The 20480-nt window shown below is 38.8% G+C and overlaps 3 protein-coding genes across 3 annotated transcripts; all 3 read left to right on the forward strand.

Annotated features, from left to right (window-relative positions):
• The first annotated feature begins 6326 nt into the window (after window positions 1–6326).
• si:ch1073-303k11.2 (LRRN4 C-terminal-like protein) lies at window positions 6327–8930 on the forward strand. The gene is given in 3 exon segments (XM_018699363.2): window positions 6327–6697; window positions 7565–7863; window positions 7865–8930. Coding segments are annotated over 2 exon segments (765 nt in total). The 5' UTR covers window positions 6327–6697; window positions 7565–7566; the 3' UTR covers window positions 8333–8930.
• Window positions 8931–9171: 241 nt separating this feature from the next.
• tstd1 (thiosulfate sulfurtransferase like domain containing 1) lies at window positions 9172–11268 on the forward strand. The gene is made up of 4 exons (XM_018699364.2): window positions 9172–9310; window positions 10289–10417; window positions 10736–10898; window positions 11038–11268. The coding sequence occupies exons 1-4, from the start codon at window positions 9298–9300 to the stop codon at window positions 11090–11092; spliced, it is 360 nt and encodes a 119-aa protein (XP_018554880.1). The 5' UTR covers window positions 9172–9297; the 3' UTR covers window positions 11093–11268.
• Window positions 11269–12493: 1225 nt separating this feature from the next.
• zgc:195212 (DUF4554 domain-containing protein) lies at window positions 12494–20474 on the forward strand. Its single transcript, XM_051072589.1, is given in 15 exon segments — window positions 12494–12614; window positions 12767–12890; window positions 13821–13846; window positions 13848–13875; window positions 13944–14065; window positions 14279–14362; window positions 14433–14488; window positions 14924–14995; window positions 15078–15282; window positions 16281–16404; window positions 18394–18543; window positions 18683–18804; window positions 19171–19281; window positions 19513–19611; window positions 19719–20474. Coding segments are annotated over 15 exon segments (1392 nt in total). The 5' UTR covers window positions 12494–12593; the 3' UTR covers window positions 19767–20474.
• Window positions 20475–20480: the final 6 nt, after the last annotated feature.

Below are 20480 nucleotides of genomic sequence, written 5' to 3' on the forward strand. Positions count from 1 at the left end.
AACTTAGTCTAGGATGATCATTATTTTGTTTCTGATGTAGGTCAACCATTCAGTTTCTAAACAAAAGCTGCTCTGCCTCTACTGATTCATCCAGCTGAGAGGATGGGAGAGCAGGGGGGGCGGGCGTAGAGAGAGAGTGGGTCTCCAGGCTGCGATAATTAAAGGAAGAGAGAATTTCACACTTGAGCAGAGTTTTCCAGTGAGTGAGCAACAAAAATGCCTGTTTGAGCAGAGACTGCATTATAATCCTCCTGAATATGACCTATGTACTGTATACCATGCTGGTGTTACAAAATGAAAGAAATGTTTAACCGGACATCAACATTTTGATCTAAAAATGCAGATTTAAAAAAAAGAATTTAAAACAATGTATCTTTTTGTTATTTGTACAGTGTGTTTGGACATCACTTCTCCTTATTACAGTGGTTCAAATATCAAATCAAGTCAGCCCATTAGATTTAAGTAGATAACCAAGATTTATTTTTTTTTCGTAGAGATACATCAAAGGACATCTGGTTGTTCCTTTTTTTCCTATTTCTTTTTTCTTAATTCATCTGGCCAAGTGCGAGTAGATGACAATAACAAGCATTCACCACTAAGTGGAGCCATAACTCTTTATTGAAGGGGTATGTAAGGCTTGCAAGAACAAGATCGAGTTTGGAGATTGCCCAATAGTTACATTCACTATAGTTGATTCCAAGAAAGCTTTTCCTAACATATTCACGGTTCAGTTTATTTATACACAAAATCATTAAAATCTCAGCAGTCCCATCCCAACCAATCAGAACCATAGATTACCATAACAGTCATTAATTAAAATAATAAAGCTATCTTCCACAATAAGAACTATAATTTTTTTTTTTTTTTAACTGTCAGCACAGTTTTCACTAGCATGAAAAACTAGAATTAAAGTGACTTTAGAGGTACAGTAGAGTTTACATCCTTACAAACTTCTGGTTGTACTTTCAGATCCTATGAGGGATAAAAGACAAAGAAAACCTTCTGTGTGACAGGCGGCCTTAGCTTTCTGCTGCATTTAATATAGTTTAATAGGCCTTAACTTAGACAATTTTGCTGCTTGTAACATAGAAGTTGTTTTTGTGGCCCTCTGAACAGTGAAGTCCAGACAGTTGTGATCAGTCAGTGCCCCTGTTCTTTTATAGTGGTGCCTCAGGCTGTTGTCCAGCTCCTATTTCATGGTCATTATTTCAGTTGACTGTCTAACATTAAATGGCTCCCAGAGGACTAGACTAAGAGGACAAAGTTAAACTTATTTAATTTTTTTTTTTTGTTTGTTTGTTTTTTGCAAGTAAGGTGAAGTAGGTTGATTTGAACATTTAAAAAAATACAGATGAGTGATGTTAACAACCAAAAACATCCTACAGTGTGCACTGTAAATATTGACTGTGATCTAGTGTAGTCCTGCAGTCATACCAACAGGTAACCAACACAAAGAGTATGACCATTATTCAGACTTTCCAGTCACGCCATTTGTATTTGGCATTGTTGTGTAATCTATTTGAGATGTGACACATTTTATTGCTCATCAGAAAACACATTAGACATCTTAACATGTGATGTCTGTATTTGTTGCTATAGTATCACCACTTGATCCAGTCAAAATAAATCACTGTCGTTTTATGACATTAACAGGATACACAAATGAGTCTCTAAATGAGTCTGACGAAAGTTGATATTACCATATATGGAGATTCACTCCAGCGGGCCGGATTCAAAATGAATTCCACCTGTTGTAGGATATTTACTCTTCCAATTTTACACTGTGTAGAATTAAGTATGCAGTGGAGGAATGTGAGACTTCATCAGATGGAGCTGGTTCATCATCACACTGCCTGTTTCCAATTAGCCCCTTGAGGAACAGTAAGGTCATATGGTCCACTGCTAAATATAGCAGTTCACACAACTTTAGAGTCTGGTTACAAGACTACTCTAGGATTCCTTTTGAATGAAATGGGAGGTCAAAAGTGTTGGGTATACAGAAAATGGTAGTGCTTCCTGTTGAAACTGGAATACTTTAAATCCTCAGAGAGGTGTGGGTAGCAGAGGGAATGAACATCTGAGGGAGGCCCACACATGTCTGAGTCGGATAAAGTCACTGAGAAACCAGGGCTGGCTGAGTATGAGTGCGTGAATATGAAAGTAGAAGGATTTTTGTTTTAGCTTGGTAAATGAATGTGGGGATTTCCTGCCTTAAATAACAATTAGTTTATTGAGCCAAGAAACAAAATGTATTCGGTGGTTGAACGCTCTGGTGAAATTGTGCCGCCATCTGCGATCAAAAGATGGTGGTGGCGATATGTGCAGGCTGTCTGGTTCATCTCCAGCAGCATGCTCAAACATGTTGTGTGATGGGAGAGGGAATCTGCAGGAGTCATTATTTCGCAGTGTGACTCACACTCTGCGGCTTCCTTTACTCCTCCAGGAGCCTCGAAGCCGCAGTTTGTGCAAACTTCAGCGCACTGGCCTCTTCAACTGGCAGCGGAAAATCATACATAATGAACACTGTCTCCTCAGCGATGTCACCCATTTTCTAGAAAACTACTGAACAATTCATTCAGTTAATGTGAGCACTGTGACAGCTTTACTCATCAGTGTGTGAGGGTGTGTTTGAAATGGATGACAAGTGTATCAGTGGTGCAGTCTGTTGACGTGTCTTGTGCTGTGATTGGTTGCATAGAAAGGTAAGTTTTGAATGAGCCACCCAGCCATGACCAGGAGTGTAACTGAACAGACAGCTAGCTCATTAGTCACTGACGCTCTACTGTACATATATATGACATAACAGAATGGGAATGTAAGTTGTTTTAAGAGGCTTACTGGGTGTCATAATCCATAGAAAATACCCAGAGTCCTTTTGTTTTTCTTTGTGTTAAGTCATAAGTACATCATCCTCAGAGCCAAAGTACAAGAGCCAAGAAAAAATAAGGTCAATCTAAAAAATACAGACATTTCACACACTTGTCTGAGTTTGCCTTTGTTCCCCTTATTTGAACATGAGAGAAGTTCTTCCGTGCACTGATGTAATCTCACCCGCTCACAAGTATGAGCTATTCTACTGGAAGTTCATACAATATTAATAGCTTTATTGATCACAGACCAATTCCGTGATCACCCACTCTGCTACAGAAACAGTGACACATTTACAGTGCCACGTCCCCACAAACCACCGTTGTTATGTTTCTGTGTGTTTGTTCAATCATTCAAAAAAAAAAAAAAACCAATGTGAGATGTTTCATCACTCATTCACATGCTCATTACAGTTAGAGGGTAAAATACCACTTGACCACATGATGCTAAGCGATGAAATACCAAATAACTACTGTGTGAAAATTTCTGTAAAGAGTGAAGTTGTACTCAGAGTTCCTGGAGACGGATTGTCTCGTTCAGGAATGAATGTTGAAATGAATCACTTAAGTTAGTGATAAGTCACAGCAACCTGTACCACCCTGTTACTGGCAAGCTGTTGCAACTTATCAGCCCCTGACATTGTGGACAGGGGGACAGACAGGGTAAAAGAGATGGTTGTCTTGTGCAGACAAAACAAACAGACGCTTAAAGCTGGAAAAAAAAAAAAAACAGAGAGATGAGGGTAGAAGGAGGGACAAGAAGCTCTCCTCCCATCTACGTCCATGGCTAAAGAATATATACATTTCAGTTTTTTTCCACTGAGGTGTATTGCATTATAATTTACAATAAATACATGATACATGTATCCTTTGTTGAAGTTTAACTCTTGACAACCATACAACCAGATATGCCACCTCCCGTGAGGCTATACACAACACTGCTTTGAGCTATGTGCTACTGTCAGCATGCTAACATATCACAGTGACAATGTTAACGTGCTGGTGTTTAGCAGGTACAGTGTTTTCCACAGTTCTACAGTTTTCCATCTTAGTTATCATGTTATCATGCTAAAGTTTGCCAATTAGCACAGTACAGCTGAGGCTGATGGGAATGTCTGTAGTTTTGCAGATATTTGGTCATAAACCAGTTGTGGACAAGCAAACATTTTGACCTGATAGCAAGCTCAAAGTTCATGACCAAAGTTATTTCTGAGGGGGACATGAATGTCTGTATCAAAACCACAAATGTCGATCTCATGTTGGTACTAGAGGAAATGTCAGAGGATCACCACAATTTTTAGGATACATTTCATGGGAGCCATAGCTATCTGTTCCAAATTTAATGCCAATCCATCCAATAGTTTTTGGGCTATTTCAATCTTAACCAAGAAATGTTAACCTCATGTTGGTAGTGGCAGAAAAATCAGGGTCTTTATCCTCTGGGGGCCATGAACGTCTGTGCCAAATTCCATGGTAGTCCATTTAATAGTTGTTGACATGCTCAGTCTGGAAAGAGGTCCCAAGTGGTGGAGTCAGCAACCAACAGTTACACACTAAACAATTATATAACTACACACTGTCCCACAATTAACGATATTTTTAAATTTCTCTGAACTTCTCCCCAAAAATCTGAATCCAGGGAGTAACGGTGGCTTCATGGTCATCAGTTAAAAAGTTTGTTCTACCGCTGTAAAAGTAATTGTATGTTTCTGTTAATTGTATGTCTGACTCAAAGCAGTCGCCCAGCATTCAATATCACAGCTCTGTGTGTCATGTTGCCCAGAGAAAAGATCATTTGGATGCAGGATGGTCTCCATGTGTATGACAACAGGAGCCAAGAGGTGTAGCATTACTGACTGACGTATCTCACCTTAGGCCACGCATTTCCTAGGCACTCCCACATGATAACTGTCAGAGATTTTAAGTTTCCACAAAACCAGTGAGCAACAAAATTTACTCCTCACATATAAATCACCCATGCTTCCTTCAAACAATCACATATGCTACAGATTTAGACAAGAGAAGGAATCCAAATTATGAGGCTGGTTTACCAGACACCAAAATTCAGCCTGTTGACCCATTCAAAATTGTCATTTTATTTCAGCATTTTTGAAATATATATATATATATATATATATATATATTTTTTTTTTTTTTTTTTTTCTTTTTCTCCTCTTTTTTTCTTTCTTTTTCTTTCCATTACTTTTAAACAAAAACATCTTACATTACATAACATGTACAAAAGGGAACACATCACTTACAAAGACAAGAAAAAGTGCACTTTTTAACACTATAGTTTAACACTAAGGGAGATTTCCAGCAGACCAAACAACAGAGTCTTCCAACGTAAGATGATACTTACAGATGACTTAAGATGATACTACAATGTTTTTAGTAATAAAAGCACATACGTTTTTGTTTTTTTTTTTTACTTAGTTTTCAGCTGGATAGAAAGGGAAGAGCTTTAAAGAAATTTCCCTGAATTTATTGGCGATTAAATATCAATAGAGGCAAGTTCAAGATGAGCAAACAGGCTCATCAGACAGGAGACATGTGATCAAAAGCTACTCCTCAGTTACCCAGGAGAGATGAGCAGGTCTGGGTTGTTGTCCACCATTTTCTCATTTTGGTTTGCTTCACATTCAGTTTTAATATGTACATCTATACAATATATTCACGGATGTACGCAACTACACACAAGATAAACAGTACATAAATCTGTACTCTTATTTCCTGTACTGTTCTAAGTAGCTGTACATTTAAACCCATTTTCAGTGTTTATTCATCTCCCAGTAATTTATTGCTTCTGTGTACTCAGACCTTATCTTGTGAACCTATTATTACATGCTTTTGCCTTTAAATGAACATAACATGTTGATTTATATATGCAAGTGCAACTTCTCACAACCCCACTTTGTTTATGCTGTTGCTTTTTCTCTTTTCTACTTAGTAAGAAACTAACCTTGCATATGCACTTGTATTTAACAATAAACACATTCTGTGTCAAGTTACCCCAATTTTTTTTAAAGCTGAAATTGCTCTGATTTTGTTTCTTTAATTCTTAGGGGTTTTTAAACTGGAAAACAAGGAGGCTCCTACCCTGGTATTTTTCCTCTCATCTGTGCGGGCACTTGGAAGAAGAAAGAACTTGGCTTCTTTGCCAGCTTCACCCCATAAAAGGACGAGAGAAGAGACAGCCTTTTATCGTTCCCCTCCAGCTTGTCACAATGGTGGCTGCATGAGGTGGAGAGGGTCTATAATAAATACACATGCACGCATTCTTCACCCCCCACTCTCAAAGGGACACGTAAACACACACACAGAAGTGACCTTATGTCCTGATCGTTCCACGAGGACACCTGCAGAGCATGTGGGAAGTTTAGCTCTTAAAAAAAAGGTTATCGAAAACAGACGGCTACACCTACAGATTACACAAACACATGCTGCAACAAGCACAAGCCTGCCTCCTGCTGCTGCTCAGCAGATTAATATGCTGAGAGGCTACACAGGCACATGGTGACCCCCCCTCTCCTCCTTTCACACAGTTTCACAAAAATTCCACACAAAGCAATATAAAAGCCCAAACGATGGCTGGTTGGAAGCTCTGTTGAGAAAGAGAAGGAGGAGAGAAGTGAGGGAAAAAAGACAGTGTATGAAAGAGTGGAGGGAGAGGCAGCGAGCGGAGAAAAACGAGGGGGTGTTGAGGAGGAGGAGAGTCTGAGGGGAACAGCTTAAGAGGGTGAGAACTTAAGAGTGAGTGAGCACACGGTGAGAGCAGAGAGTCTGAGAACAAGGCAGAAAGACTTCAAATATCCATCAGCATCAAACAGGTACAGTAAACTATTAGAACTCTTTTCTTCTGTTTGCTTTTCTTTAGTTTCTTTTCACTTAATCACTGCTGTGATATTGACCAGATGCAAACCACTGGAACGTTTACAAGTTTATCCTTAGAGATTCAGTCATCAGTGTCAGCATTTCAAGGCATGGGAAAAGATCCTCTAGCTTATAGAGTTATTTTAAAGTGAAATTAAAATCCATGTGTTTTTTGATTCAGTTCTGGGTTCCCACAGAACTCAGCTGGCTTGCTGCCAAGAGAAAAGTGCTGATGGGGTCACCCCAATAGGTGATTTTTTTTCTTCCAGCACTCAGCGTTTATTTATCTAAAGCTGTTTACAGGATGGAAATGAGAACATTGCAAATGTTTGATTATACACAAAGATGTTTCCTAGCCGTAAACAGTGATGGAATAGCATCCTTGTGCCATGAATCAGGCCAAATACCTTTAATCTCCTAAGACTCTGAACAAACTTTTTTGGTTTATCTCCTCTGTTGACATATCCAAATAACAAAAGGGTAGAAAAATCTCACATGCCCTATCTCTTACCTTTAGTACCACTGCAGATAATTGCTGCCATGTTTGTTTTTGTCTCATATTGTAACCAAGTTTGTATTTTGGTTTCTGTGTTTTGACACAGTGACCACCTCCTCAATGACTTCAGCTTCTTGATTTTAGTTTTTTTATTCACCATTATTTACATTTTAAATTCTTTTGTATAATTGGCCTTGATTTTTATAAACTACAAGGTCAACTGAGAAACAATCGCTGAGGATTTATTTCTTTCCTTATCACTGTATTATTTTTGAAGTGACGAATACTTTTGATAATCATTCTCATCATTTGTCATTTCTGTCCACAGAGATGACGTCATTGTTCAAGAACCTGGCTGTGCTTCTTCTTTTTCTGATTGCCACACCATTCCTCCACTCCCACCTCTTCACTCATGCCGCCTCTGCCTCCCCTCCCATCACACATCCACGAATTATATTCATGACTGACTTTGGTTCGGACGACGACGCTGACGATGACTACAGCCCTGCTCCTATAGTGCCATTCTCCGCGAGGGTTCCCCTCACCCGGGAATTGTGCCAGTATGACCCCTGCTCTGAGAAACAGGAGCCCTGCGAGCATCTTTCATCACGGACTGGATGCCTCTGTCCCTGGGCTCAGTGGGGCTGATAGGCCTCCTCACGCACCACGCATCCAAGCACTGAAGCCGGTCAGTGAAGGGGATAACAAGGGGAAAGTAGAGGTGCAGTGGTGTGCACCATCCTCTGTGGTTTCTGACTACATAGTGGTGGTTGAGGGAGGTGACACTCTGGAGTTTGGACATGCTCTGCGACATGGTTTGGTGGGATCTTTGGAGGTTGGGACCAAGGTGTGTGTGGAGGCAAAGAACAAAGCAGGACACAGCACCCCTTCAGAGTTCTCCTGTATGCGGTACGACCATTCTGAATCTTCTGACCATAAATTGTTGGCCTGGGTCATAGGTGGAGGAGTCGCCCTCCTTCTACTTGTCATCGTTGTAGCTGTGACCCTATGGAAGCTTAAAATGTGTCAAAAGGGAAAGAGAGACTCCACTGATGGACTTGGGAACCCTTCTTACAGCTCAGAAGGACCTCTGTAATCCAGACTAGTGTCAGCACGGACTACACATCCCCTTTACAGGTCCCTTGAGAGGGCATAGCAATGTGATCACGAACAAAAGCCAAACAGTTCTGCGGTGGTGTTGTGATTCATCATAGAACCACAAAGTTGTTAACACTTGTGTTTCAGGAGTAGATATGTAAATATATTGGGAGAAAGAGCAGTGGTGTTCATGGAATAACACTAACAGATAGTTAACTGTATTATTTTGGGGTTAGAAGTACAGGTTTATTTGCTGGCGAATTAACCTCTGCAGATTTATTGTATAGTGAATTTAATTGTAAATATTGTTTTTTAGGAAAAAGGTACTGATTGAAACTTTTGTAATAAACTAAAACATATTTTTTTTAAAATATAGTGTAAAATCTCTTCGTTTCATTTTTTGCTTTCATTGGAAAGGTTTTGTATATGCCTGCATTTCATAACATACAGATGGGTGACAAATAAAAGGAAAAACCATGATAATGTAAGTTGAGTTGTTGGATCAGTTTGAATGTGCCTTGGCAGTGTATACTTTAGACTGTGTAAGTCTCTGAAACAATTTGACATTAACTGATAAATAAAAACTATTCATGGCATTATTTTTTACAAGCATCCTCACTTTACTTTTGGCACCTAAAGCATTTGCAATGCTGCAAAAATAATAATATAGCACTGAAATATGCCATTTTGCTCGTGTATGATTTAAAAAAATATATATGTTGTGCTATTTCTACTTTTCACAACGTTTGTATTTATCCAACTTCAACTTCTCTACTTTTATTTTGAAAGTCTTTCTAAAAATACATGAAGTTGATCTAATTGGCTAACAGCTGAGGTAATTCAAGCTAAGTCCCGCCTTTCCCCGGTGTCTAAGCCAATGATTCGTCACCAAACAATGAGGAAGAAGGTTTTGTTTTTAAGAATTGAACTTACCGGTCAGACACACGGCTTTGTAGAGGCAGGATGGCGAACGCAGGTGAGTCGTTTTCACTTCACTCACCGACATAGAAATAATTTATATTCCTACCTACCTATTTAACTGTAGTTGAACTGAATTTCACGAACGACTTTAAATAGGTGAGTTGAGTTCCCGCAAAGTAGTTACCTATGTAGATAATGAATAATTCAGCTAAAGTTGCATTAATAGCATGTTTATTGTCAGTTTGTGTTAACTCCGTTGTGGTCTCATATGTTTTTGCACGGATTTGATAAATAACAGGTGAGGAAACAATGAGAGTAAGAATCTTTTTTGTTTTCCTCATTAATCAGAGCTCACACTTTCAGGATGACTCAGCAGATAATAGAAATCTTAATCAGGTAAAACCGGAACTGCCTATATATCCTCGGAGGAGTGCAGTGGTTACCTCAGAAACAAATTCAAAACATGAAAAGTGTTTGCATGCACCTACGACATCAAAGGCGATGAGGGCACTGTACCTTTTACTCCTAATTTTTAGACACACACACACACACTGGTACACCGATAAGAAAAAGGGTGCGTGCCAACATGAGGTTGCAGTTTTCCGGGAATGTACCTTGAAGATGGAGGTGATGTCAGACTTAAAAAGTGAGCTTTTGTTGGATGGTTAATGGGGTTTCACTTTACATCAAATGAACTTAAAATTGAAAACAAAACAGAAAAACAAACAAACAAAACAAAAAGCAAATTTGACATACTCACTAAGTGCCCTTTGCCAACTGTCAATTGTTGGGATGGAAAAATTATTCTTTTGACTTGTGTCAACACACAGTCATTTATAATAACATTTACCAATACTGTTAGTTACATATAATCCATACTCTGAACAGTGGCTGCGGTTGGTAGTGAATGATAAAATCTTGAGTCAGGCTGTTTTATCACTCGGTGACCAGCCTGGGTTTTGAAAATGTGAATGGTATAGTTTTATAGATGGTCTTAACAATGGCTTCTCAATGTGCTTCCCTTTCATGCCAGTCACCAAGGAAATCTCCTATGAGGATCTGAAGGCGCTTCTGGGAAAGAGCCAGAATCTCCTCCTGGTTGACGTCCGCAATAAAGACGAAGTGGATAAAGGACGTATTCCAGGATCCATTAACATCCCAGGTGAGCTTCTTTTAAAATGAATCAAATTTACATGGGGGAGCAGGGGGATATATCAAGGTTAAAACAAATACAGTATGTACCATTGTCAAGGATTTCTTTTGTTTTTCTTCACTGTTCCCACTTACACATACCACGACTAAAGTTTAGTGAGTTGTTGTGTATACTGGATATGCAGAAGTGTGTAGTGTGGGATAAGCATCAGTGTGCTGTAGTCTGGTTCTTCAGGTTCTGGATGTTTTTCAGTAGATGATAATGTTTTACGTCCATCATCTGTTTTATCTTAAAATGTGTCTTATCTTCCTCCCTTTGTTCATTCAGTTAATGCAGTGGGAGATGCCTTTTCATTGGAGCCAGAAGAATTTAAGGCCAAGTATGGAGTAACCAAGCCGCCGCTGGACGCCCCAGAGCTGGTGTTTCACTGCCAGATGGGCAGGCGAGGGCAAATGGCCACAAACAAGGCTCATGAGCTGGGATACGTGAAGTAAATAAATTCCATAATATCCATAATACACACATGCCCACAACCCATCTTGCCTCTACACAGACAGTCTAAATCTTCTACAGTAATAAGTGATAATGCAGTGATAACAGCTGTTCTGTGCTTCTGTCTTATGTTTCAGTGCCCGCAATTATACTGGAGGATACAAGGAGTGGTCTGAGAAGGAGGGGAAGTAATTCGTGCTGAAGGAATTTTTATAGAAAATAGCAATCGTGAAAGCTTGACAGACAAAATAGAGAAACATTTAGGTGTTTTTATTTGTTATATTTTGATACTGTTTCGTTTTCATACTGTGCCATTGTGTTTAAAATGTATGAATTAATATAAATAAAATTATGTTATTTACACTGAATGACACATATTTGTGTGAATCATTTCTGAGAGTTTAATATCAAGAAAATAATAATTTAAAAAAAAACTTCCGGTGTGGTAAAAAATAAAAAAAAAATAAAAATAAAAATCAAGCAGAGTACAAACATGACGACCTCAGAGAAAGTTGGTGAGTGTGCCTGCAGTTATGTCTCCGTTAAGTAAATACTCAGTAATTTCTGTAAATGTGGAGCAGTTTAATGACATGAAGAGGAGTGCCTTATAAAAAATCCCTGTAAAAAGGCACTGAGACAACAGTTTGACCATCATGTAGTGAGATAAATTTACTGAAAATTTTACTCACCAGTTGAATGAATACAGGATGTCTTTTTTTAAATGTCTTTAAACATTTACAGAGTTTGGTTTTGCTGGGGACTCATGACCTTGTTATTTGAAAATATTTGTTTAGGTAATTTTCCATGTAAAAATGCCAAACATTTTGTGATATGGTTCCAGATTTTTAAATGTGGGGATAAACTGCTTTTCCTTTTGTTAATTTTTATTTGTCATTTATTTTGAAGTTTGGACATTTTGTTTAGACAAAACTAGCATAGTGAGTCACTTTGGCACTGGTAATTGTGGCAGCATTTCCCCCTTTTTTCTAAATTCTTGCAAACCACACAGTCGGTTAATTAATCAAGAAAATGGTCAACAGATGAACCTACAATGGGAAACAATTACTAGTTGCAGCCTCACAGCCTCATATAAAATAAATTAAAACTAACTCCAACTCAACTACAACGGTAAAATGCTGTTCAGACATGAACACATCACTAATAGTGATCCAATGATATAACCCTCACAGGGGCCATTTTCTGCTCTGAGTAGACTACAGTACTTTTAATTAAAGGTTCTGTAACTCGACCCGAGTCCTTTACATTGAAATCAGTGTTAGAGGCAAAGGAGGGAGCTGGGGAAATAATCATTTTTCTTTGATGTCACGTTACAGTCTTTTCACACATTGCCAAAAAAAAGCAATTAGTTCATGTAAAGTACTTCAAATTCTTCCACACAGTACCTTTAATTAAGTATTTCCTGACTATAATTACATACTTTTACTCAAGTAACACTTTAAATGCAAGACTTTTACTTGTAATGTAAACTTACTTGTACTTGTATTTTAGTACTCTTACTTAAGTAAAGGTTTTGAATATTGACTCCACCACTGTCCTTACTTGTAAGATATTTGCAGACTTTTCAGATGCAGAATCATTACTAGTTGTGATACAGGATGTAGAGTGAAGATACCAAGTGGGAAACAACACAACCTTAAAAAGCTCATTGAGGATTGTTGTGTCAGGACATAAAATGCTCAGAGAAATACAGCAGGTAATGGTTTAAATTAGGACTATTTAATGTAGAAACGCGTGATAAAATTGTCGTTTAACCGCAGTTTGTCATTGTTTAGAAAACAGAAATGGCTTTTAAGCTAACTAGCTAGCGTTAGCTGGCTAAGCTAGGTGTTTGTGTTTCGTTAACAGGTGTTGAGACTGGTCATGCTCATGGGAAAGCAAAGACGACAGCATGGTTTAAAGACTGCAGGAGGACTTCTGGTGCTTCTGTGGACTGAGACAGGAGCTTCTGGTCATAGTTTAAACTGCACTGGTGAGTCTTCTCGTCATGTTAGCAGCTCCATGAATCACCAGGGGAGTAACAGTAGCCTCCAGTGAGGTCTCTCATGCTGGTAGAAACATCTATTAAATGTGCACGAACATGAACAAAGGAAGGTTATTCTGATATGGAAATTGTTATGCATTTGATTACCACTGTTTTAAATATATGTAAAAAATAATAATAATAAAAAAAGCAAGAAAAAGGGAAGTACCTCTGTCCAAACACTGGTACATTACAGCAACTTCTACCAGTATGTAAATATTTATTACTGGCAGAAAGCCTGTGTAATGTTGAAGTCTATTATAGCTCAATTATATACTGGTACCGAGACAGAAACCTGTCCCCAGCAATACCAGTGCCTAATAGGGTGTACAGCAACAGGCTCAACTGTGAGCCCTTCTTTAAAATCAGATCATCAGCTCAGTGTCAGTGCTGTGTTTGCTAAGTATTTTACCTGTGACTATTTAATTGCAATGAAGAAATAAACAGATAAAGCCTTTATTTAACCCTTTATTTTAGGTTTTTATCCAGGAGCAGATGTATTTTTTCCATTAGTAAGTCTTTGCTAACAGAGTTACAGCAGCTTGGGTAATGCTCATTTGGCAAAAGGTGACTCATTTTGGCAAGTATATGCTTTGAGTTGCCCTTTTATTTTTGAATGAAAGTACTATTGTGCTTGTTGTTGCCTTAGAGTACAAAACTACATATTAACTGGTCACATTGAGCATTTATTTGTAGTAATTTAAGTTGAAGTTAGATGTAAACTTGAAATCTGAGATTAACTCCGCCCCCCACATTGTGGAGATAATTAAAAGGAAAATGACTGCCACCAGCAGCTGTTAGAACCAGGTCAAACAAACATGTCTGATTTACAGGAATAAACTGCAGTGTGTTGTAACAGCAGTCCCATTTGTTGTGCAGTTGCAGCTGCTGGTCCTTGGTGCACCTGGAATTAAAATGAAAGCACTCAAGCCTGGTATGTACACAACATATTCACACATCTTCAGCTTCTGTATACTATACGACCTCTTTTGTCTGCATCAGTCCTCACAGATCTGAAGGAGAGCATGTTTCCTTGTGTGTGGCCTTGTCCTGATCCTGACCCAGAGGAGCTGTGTACCTTCACTGATCTGTATGGTTCCCTCAGATTGCTCCTGTCCTTCCAGGTACAAACAACAATGATCCTACACTAACATCCTACCATTATTGTCCTGTCAATAAATGGAGCTACATAAGACTCAAACTGACCCAAACTTGTTAACATTAAATCTGAGGGTAGAACTTTTTGTGTATTTTCTTTCAAATGTGATTAATGATAGATGATCGCAGTGAGGCTGTGAGTGACATGTTCTATCTGCTTATGTCTTTGCACTGCACAGATGAAAGATGCAAGCCTATTCAGTCCAGAGTGGCAAGCCCATATAGAGGCATTCCTACGCACATTCAGTTTGGCTAATGCAGGGGTATGAAAGGATCTGTTTCCCTATCCACAGTCACATAAGGCAGTTTGCAAAAACCTTTTTTTTTTCACAGATTAAAATTCACCTCAAATTCAAGTTCAACCAGCAGACCCTGCAACGAGAATTCAGGTATGACTGCAACAATGCAGCCAAAACTTTCTTTTTGGGTCAGTGTAGACAGCCTGCCTTCTGTTAAATGATCTCACAATAGAGCAGGTTAATTCAAAACTGTCTTTATATTAAATTTATATAAAATGTGACATATGCTGTATTCGGTGATCTATGAAGTCACTGTGAATTACACAGTATTTAGCTAGTTTGTAATTTTAAAACATTAACATGAGAATTAGTCTCAACAAAGACTTACACAAAGACTCTGTTGTAGTTGCTCATATTTTAATAGTGTATTGTAACATTTTGGGGTTTATGAGTAATAACAAAGATAAAAGCTTACTACTCCAGTTAATCCCACACAGGGGGATTGTCATAAATTCAAATGGGAACCAATAAGAATGTCAGCTTCTGTTTTCATTAATCACTAACACTGTGTTCACATTCTTGTAGAGTGAAAATCAAAACTAAAGTTTCACAGGCAGCCGACCCATCACTGATTCTGGATGTCACCTGTATTACACAGTTAGTAACGCTGTTTTTAACAATAGTTCAGTGTGCTGTATGCATGCTTTAGAAAACTGACTCTCTCTCCTTGTGTTCAAAGGCCTCCAGAGTGTGTGCAGAAAGGATGCTGGTGTCAGGGAGGACACCCTGTACTTGGAGGCAGGTTGCCACTCAGTATCCCACCACAAGCCATGGATCAGGGCCTGTACGGGGAGCTCAGCATCCAACCTGTGACACTTCTCAGCCCCTGTGTGCTTCAGTTCCCCAATCTGGCAACCCAGCTCACTCACATACAAATATCTTTCGCTGATTTTATCATATTCCTGGCTGTGATTGTCTGGAACAGAATCTGTAGTTGAAGTTATAGAGTGTCCAGTATAGTGACTTCTGGTTTGCATCTCTGCTTTTTTGTGGATGACATGGCTCAGCTTGCTTTCATAAAACTGTGACCCCCAGTGCGCATTGGGACTTTCTGCAGCTGAGTGTGAAAGCAGGGATGAGGGCCAGAACCAGTCCAGGGCCATGGAAAACAGCAGATCATTCCCTTCGGATTGGGAGTGAATCACTGCCCCAAGTGAGGCAGTTCAAGAATCTTGGGATCTTTTCTAGCTTGTGAGACATGTTGTCCAACCACGTCGGAAATCAGATGTGTTTATAGTTCATAGCATCCAAACACAAAGGCACAGTGAAAAGCCAGTTGTTATAGAGAGAGGGGAGATGTAGTGTTGTCAAAATATTTGAATAACGGTGCACATTTTTAAACAGGGATTCAGACATTCATATCATTGTACTTGGTTGTTCACATGGGAAGCGCCACAGATAGTTGTGTAACCAATGAAAAAAAGAGTTAGAGAGAGAACACAGCTTTTTAAAAAATCTCTGCACAGCAGTCACTGCTCCCCACCCTACCCCCGACTCCAATTAATGTTAGAATGTTGTTGACGAGGGGAAGAGTACACTGGCAGCAGATTGATGCTGTAATCTGGCACTATTGTGGATATTGTTCTGGCTTGTTGTGGTGAAGAGGGAGCTGAGCCAAGAGACGCTCTTTGTTTACCGGCCAGTCCTCGTTCCAGCCCTGGCTAGTCTGGGTTTTTGTCAAAACACTGAAGTCATGATGCCAACAATTAAAATGAGTTTCCTTCACAGGTTGGCTGGTATCACCAGCAGAAAGTGAGGAGGGTGAGGAGCTCAGAAATGTGGCGGGAACTAGGGTAGAACCACCGCTCCTTTGTGTTGAATCAGTGGAGGTGGTTCAGGCATCTGATTTGGATTAGTCTTCCTTGACTTCACATGCCTCTAGGTGTTGGTTTACAGCCCTAGTAATGTTCCTGTTACAGGCCCCTCCACCTTCATCCAGAACCTTCCTGTTCATCTGGACTGTCAACAACTGGGCCTGCGTGGCCTTCACTGCTCTGTCGTTAAAGGTAAACAACAACCACTGATGAGAACAACACATACTGGTACTCAGGATACGTTTCAGGTGTTTTGCCAGAAGGGCTGTGAGGGCAACTTTTCATGGACAGAGTATAAATTGAACCTGCATTAGGTCCAGCGTCTGGAACAGTTAATCCTGCCATAAAAAAGTAACTTAACACTTGAAATTTGGATTAGTTACTACTTTACTGTGAGGTCTGATTAGAAGAAGAGTAATTTCAACCACATGTGTTTGTTTCTTAGAAAATGTGCATACTGGCCCTGAGCTGCTTATAAAAAACTTTAATGAATCACTAAAAGCACATAATATGAATCAGAGCAATGAAAAAAAGACAATGGATGTACAAAAAAAAGAACATACACAGAACACAATAACAAAAACCTTAAAGTGACAGCGCTTGAAGAGAATAGACTACAAGCTTTCCTGTCTGTGACAACGTGGCTAGTCTGGGGTCCAGCAGTGAAAATGATTGTTACTGCATATTACAAAGCTGTCTTCTGTGAATTACACTCATATGCAAATAATCTGCAGTGGATTATGTTAATTGCAAACATTTTGTTCTGATGCATGGATTAGTGTTGCATTCATTCACATGACAGGAAATTCTCACAGCAGAAAGTTGTTGAAAGTTGAAAATGTGGGGTGGAGAAAGGTTTTCCATGTGTTTGGCTTTAACACCGGAGGCTCTGGTTCCCATTCTGTTCGATATTAGAAATTGAATTTGTCTTATTTAACTTGAACCATGATCTTCCACTGACCTTAACAAAGGCGGGTTTAGCTGCCAAAACTAAAATTATTCCATAATCACGCTTTAATTAGAATAATATTTGATCATAATGAATTTTTGCCCCATATGTTGAAAAACATTGAATTCATCATCATAGTAACAATGCTAACATTGTGATTTTTAGCAGGTATAATCGTTACCACATTCACCATCTCAGTTTGGCCTGTTAGCATGCCAGCATTTGCTAATTGCACTGAAGAACAACTAGAGGAGAAGCTGGGGCAGGGGTATGAACATGGACATGCAATGATTCATCCTCTGGAGAAGATGAATGTCCAAAATTTCACAGCAGTCTTTGCAATAGTTGTTGAAGAGGCCCAGAGCCATGCATCAGCCAACTGACAGACCAGCATGGCTAAAAATGTAATCCAGGCCACATTAGGTTTTTTCCCAAAATGTATTTTGCCGCTGAAAACTGTGTTGTGAGTCTCTCTAATCTGTGTCCAGACAACAGTCAGCATATGTGAATTAAAATCAGACCTTATCACAGGTTTAGTTTAAGCATTCATTTAGTCGTGGAGTAACAGTAAGTTAAAGAATAGGCTGAATCTGGGAGTTGGACTACTACTAATGTTTGAGAGAGCTGGTAAATCCAATTTACTGGAAAGATATACTTCTTCTTTATTCTTTCAGTTAAGGTTAATCATCACTAAATAATCACCATCTAGCACATCAAATAGGATACAGTACAGTTATGTGCTGTCACATCGTGATAAAACAAAAAACTGGCAGATTTCTCAGAAACTGCCATTGCATAACTTGCTCTTTCCCCTTGTAGATTTCACAGTAAATTAAGAACCACAAGAAAAACCACAGGTCTACATGAATTACTAGTGGCTTATTCATTCACAATATCAAGTAAAAAAAAAAAAAAAGGTCCCAGCGTCTGCCCTAGTCTCTGGTTGTTAAAGAGAAGATACTCCCTCACAAACATTTCTATAAATGAGGTTTGGTTTTTACTCTGCCATGAAACTAGCAATGTAAAACCAAATGTTATAACAATTACTGGTTCAGCCCAGAGGCATGTTTTCCATTACCACAATGTTGTGTACAATATTATGTGTTGTTATTGTACTAGTGTGCCTTCAACGAGTGTGGACATGCAGTGTTTTTACTGTTTAAAGAGAATATCATCACTTCTCTTTTTGTCATTATCTATTTTGCAAACAGTGTTTTTAACGTTCTCTGCAGATCTTGTGCTCAGCGGTGCCACAGTGTATGAAGTAGAGCAAGAAAACTGGGAGGAAGAATCAAGTCTTCCCACAATACAGCAGAGACTCCTGCTTCTCCTCTTCCTGCAGCACAGTGACCCCTTCTCCTCCCATCTGTCTGATGTTATGGGTGAGAGACAACTGCTTCGTGTCGAATCACAAAAACACTGGGTTGCAGATAGCACTCCTCATTTTTCCTACTACAGCTGAAAACAAGAATATGTTACTATTTCAGCTACAGTGTTAACTGCGGTGTGATATCCTTACAGCTACAGAGGCGATGATAGAGCACCACCTGGAGGATATTCTGAGCAACAACAGACAGGCAGTCACAGCAGCCCTGCAGACTGAGCTCAGGAACACACTGACAGCACAAAACCACAGGAAAAAGGCAAATCAGTGACACACATACACACACTAACTGCTGTAATATTTTATATAATGGTGTGCAGAACAATTATTTGACTAACTGAAAATCAATCAAAAGTTTTGTTAACAAATTTTTGGACTAAGTCATGTATCAAGAAAAAATGTCATTTTCTGGTGCCACCCTCACAGATCTCAGACTCTTTTCTTTTGTTATTCATTATAAATTGAATATCTTTGGACTGATGAGCAATCAAAACAAGCAATATCAGGACATTACCTTAGGTTCTGGGAGATTGTGATGGTCACTTGTCATTACCAGTGTTATTTCGACATTTTATAGATCAAATAAATGATTAAATTAATCATTTGTTTGTGTGTGACACTGAAGAACCAAGAGAAGCTGTGTTCAGCAGTCGAGGTGATTCTCAGTTCGTCCATCAGTGTTGTGAGCTGCAGCAGCAACGTGGACTTCAGAAATGCGTGTCTGACCAGCATGAAGGTGTGAAAAGAATCATCTTAAATGTGTATCTGTAGATATTTATAGGTAATTCTAAAATAAAGGTTACTCACTCCAACATCACATGATTTGAAAAAGACACCACACAAAGATGTTAGCAACAACACTATAAATACACCTGTTACATACAAAGGTGCACGTGCAGTTGAACATGTTGAACATGTTGAACATGTGACAAATGTCTGATGCATACATAATGTATGTGTTTGTCAGGTGCGTGACACTCATGAACTGTTGGCCTCCCTCTGTGAATCTCTGAGGAGGGTGACATCATGGAAATTTACCCCTAGGAGCAGGTGCTACTCTGCTCAGGTGAGTGGGATGTTTGTTCACTGACACCAACCAGTTTCTATAGCAGCACCTCATGACTGTCAGACCATAATGTACCATAATATAACACCACATTACTGCTTCCACAGATGGAAGAACATCCTGAGAATGATCGGCCCATCAGAGCAGAAATCTGAGACTGTCTGTGTTTGTCTTGAAAGAGTTTTGTTCCATTTGAAGCCTGTGGAAGCAGTTAACACTAAAATGTATATTTTCTTTTTGGCAGTAGAGGTAGCTGTTTATTTGATTGTTAATTTAAAAAATATGTTGTTGTTCATATAGTTTGTGTGTTACAACAGATGGGATTGTTTTTTTTACACATTTCCAAGATAGAAAATGTTCCAAAGAGATCTGTATTAAGGCTGCAACTAATGATTATTTTCATTATTGATTAGTTGATTGATTATAATTATTGTATTGTTTTTATTTATTGTTTGGTTTATAAAACAAAAAAATTAGTGATAAATACCTGTAACAACATCCTGCTGCACCAGGTGACATTTGGATCGTCCAACACTCCAAAACATGTTCAGTTTACTAAAATGTAAGACTGAAAAAGCAGCAAATTCTCACTTTCTAAATGCTAGAACCATCAAGTTTTTTTTTGGTGGGCGGCATTGTTGCTTGAAAATTGCAACAATTAATTGTTTCCCAAAAAAGTTTAATCTACTGAACTGATTTTTTTGAAAATCTGAAATAATCTTTTATTGATGTTTTATGCCATATGTACAGACACTGTAAGGTTGCGTTATACAGTTCATGTAGTTCATGCTATTGTTTGTAGTTAAACTGAGAAAAATATCTGTACAGCCCTGAGGGTTAAAACTAAATGCATGTTCCTACAGTCACCA

Source organism: Lates calcarifer, linkage group LG8 (assembly GCF_001640805.2).
Source record: "Lates calcarifer isolate ASB-BC8 linkage group LG8, TLL_Latcal_v3, whole genome shotgun sequence".
In the NCBI taxonomy this organism is placed as follows: Eukaryota; Metazoa; Chordata; class Actinopteri; family Centropomidae; genus Lates; species Lates calcarifer.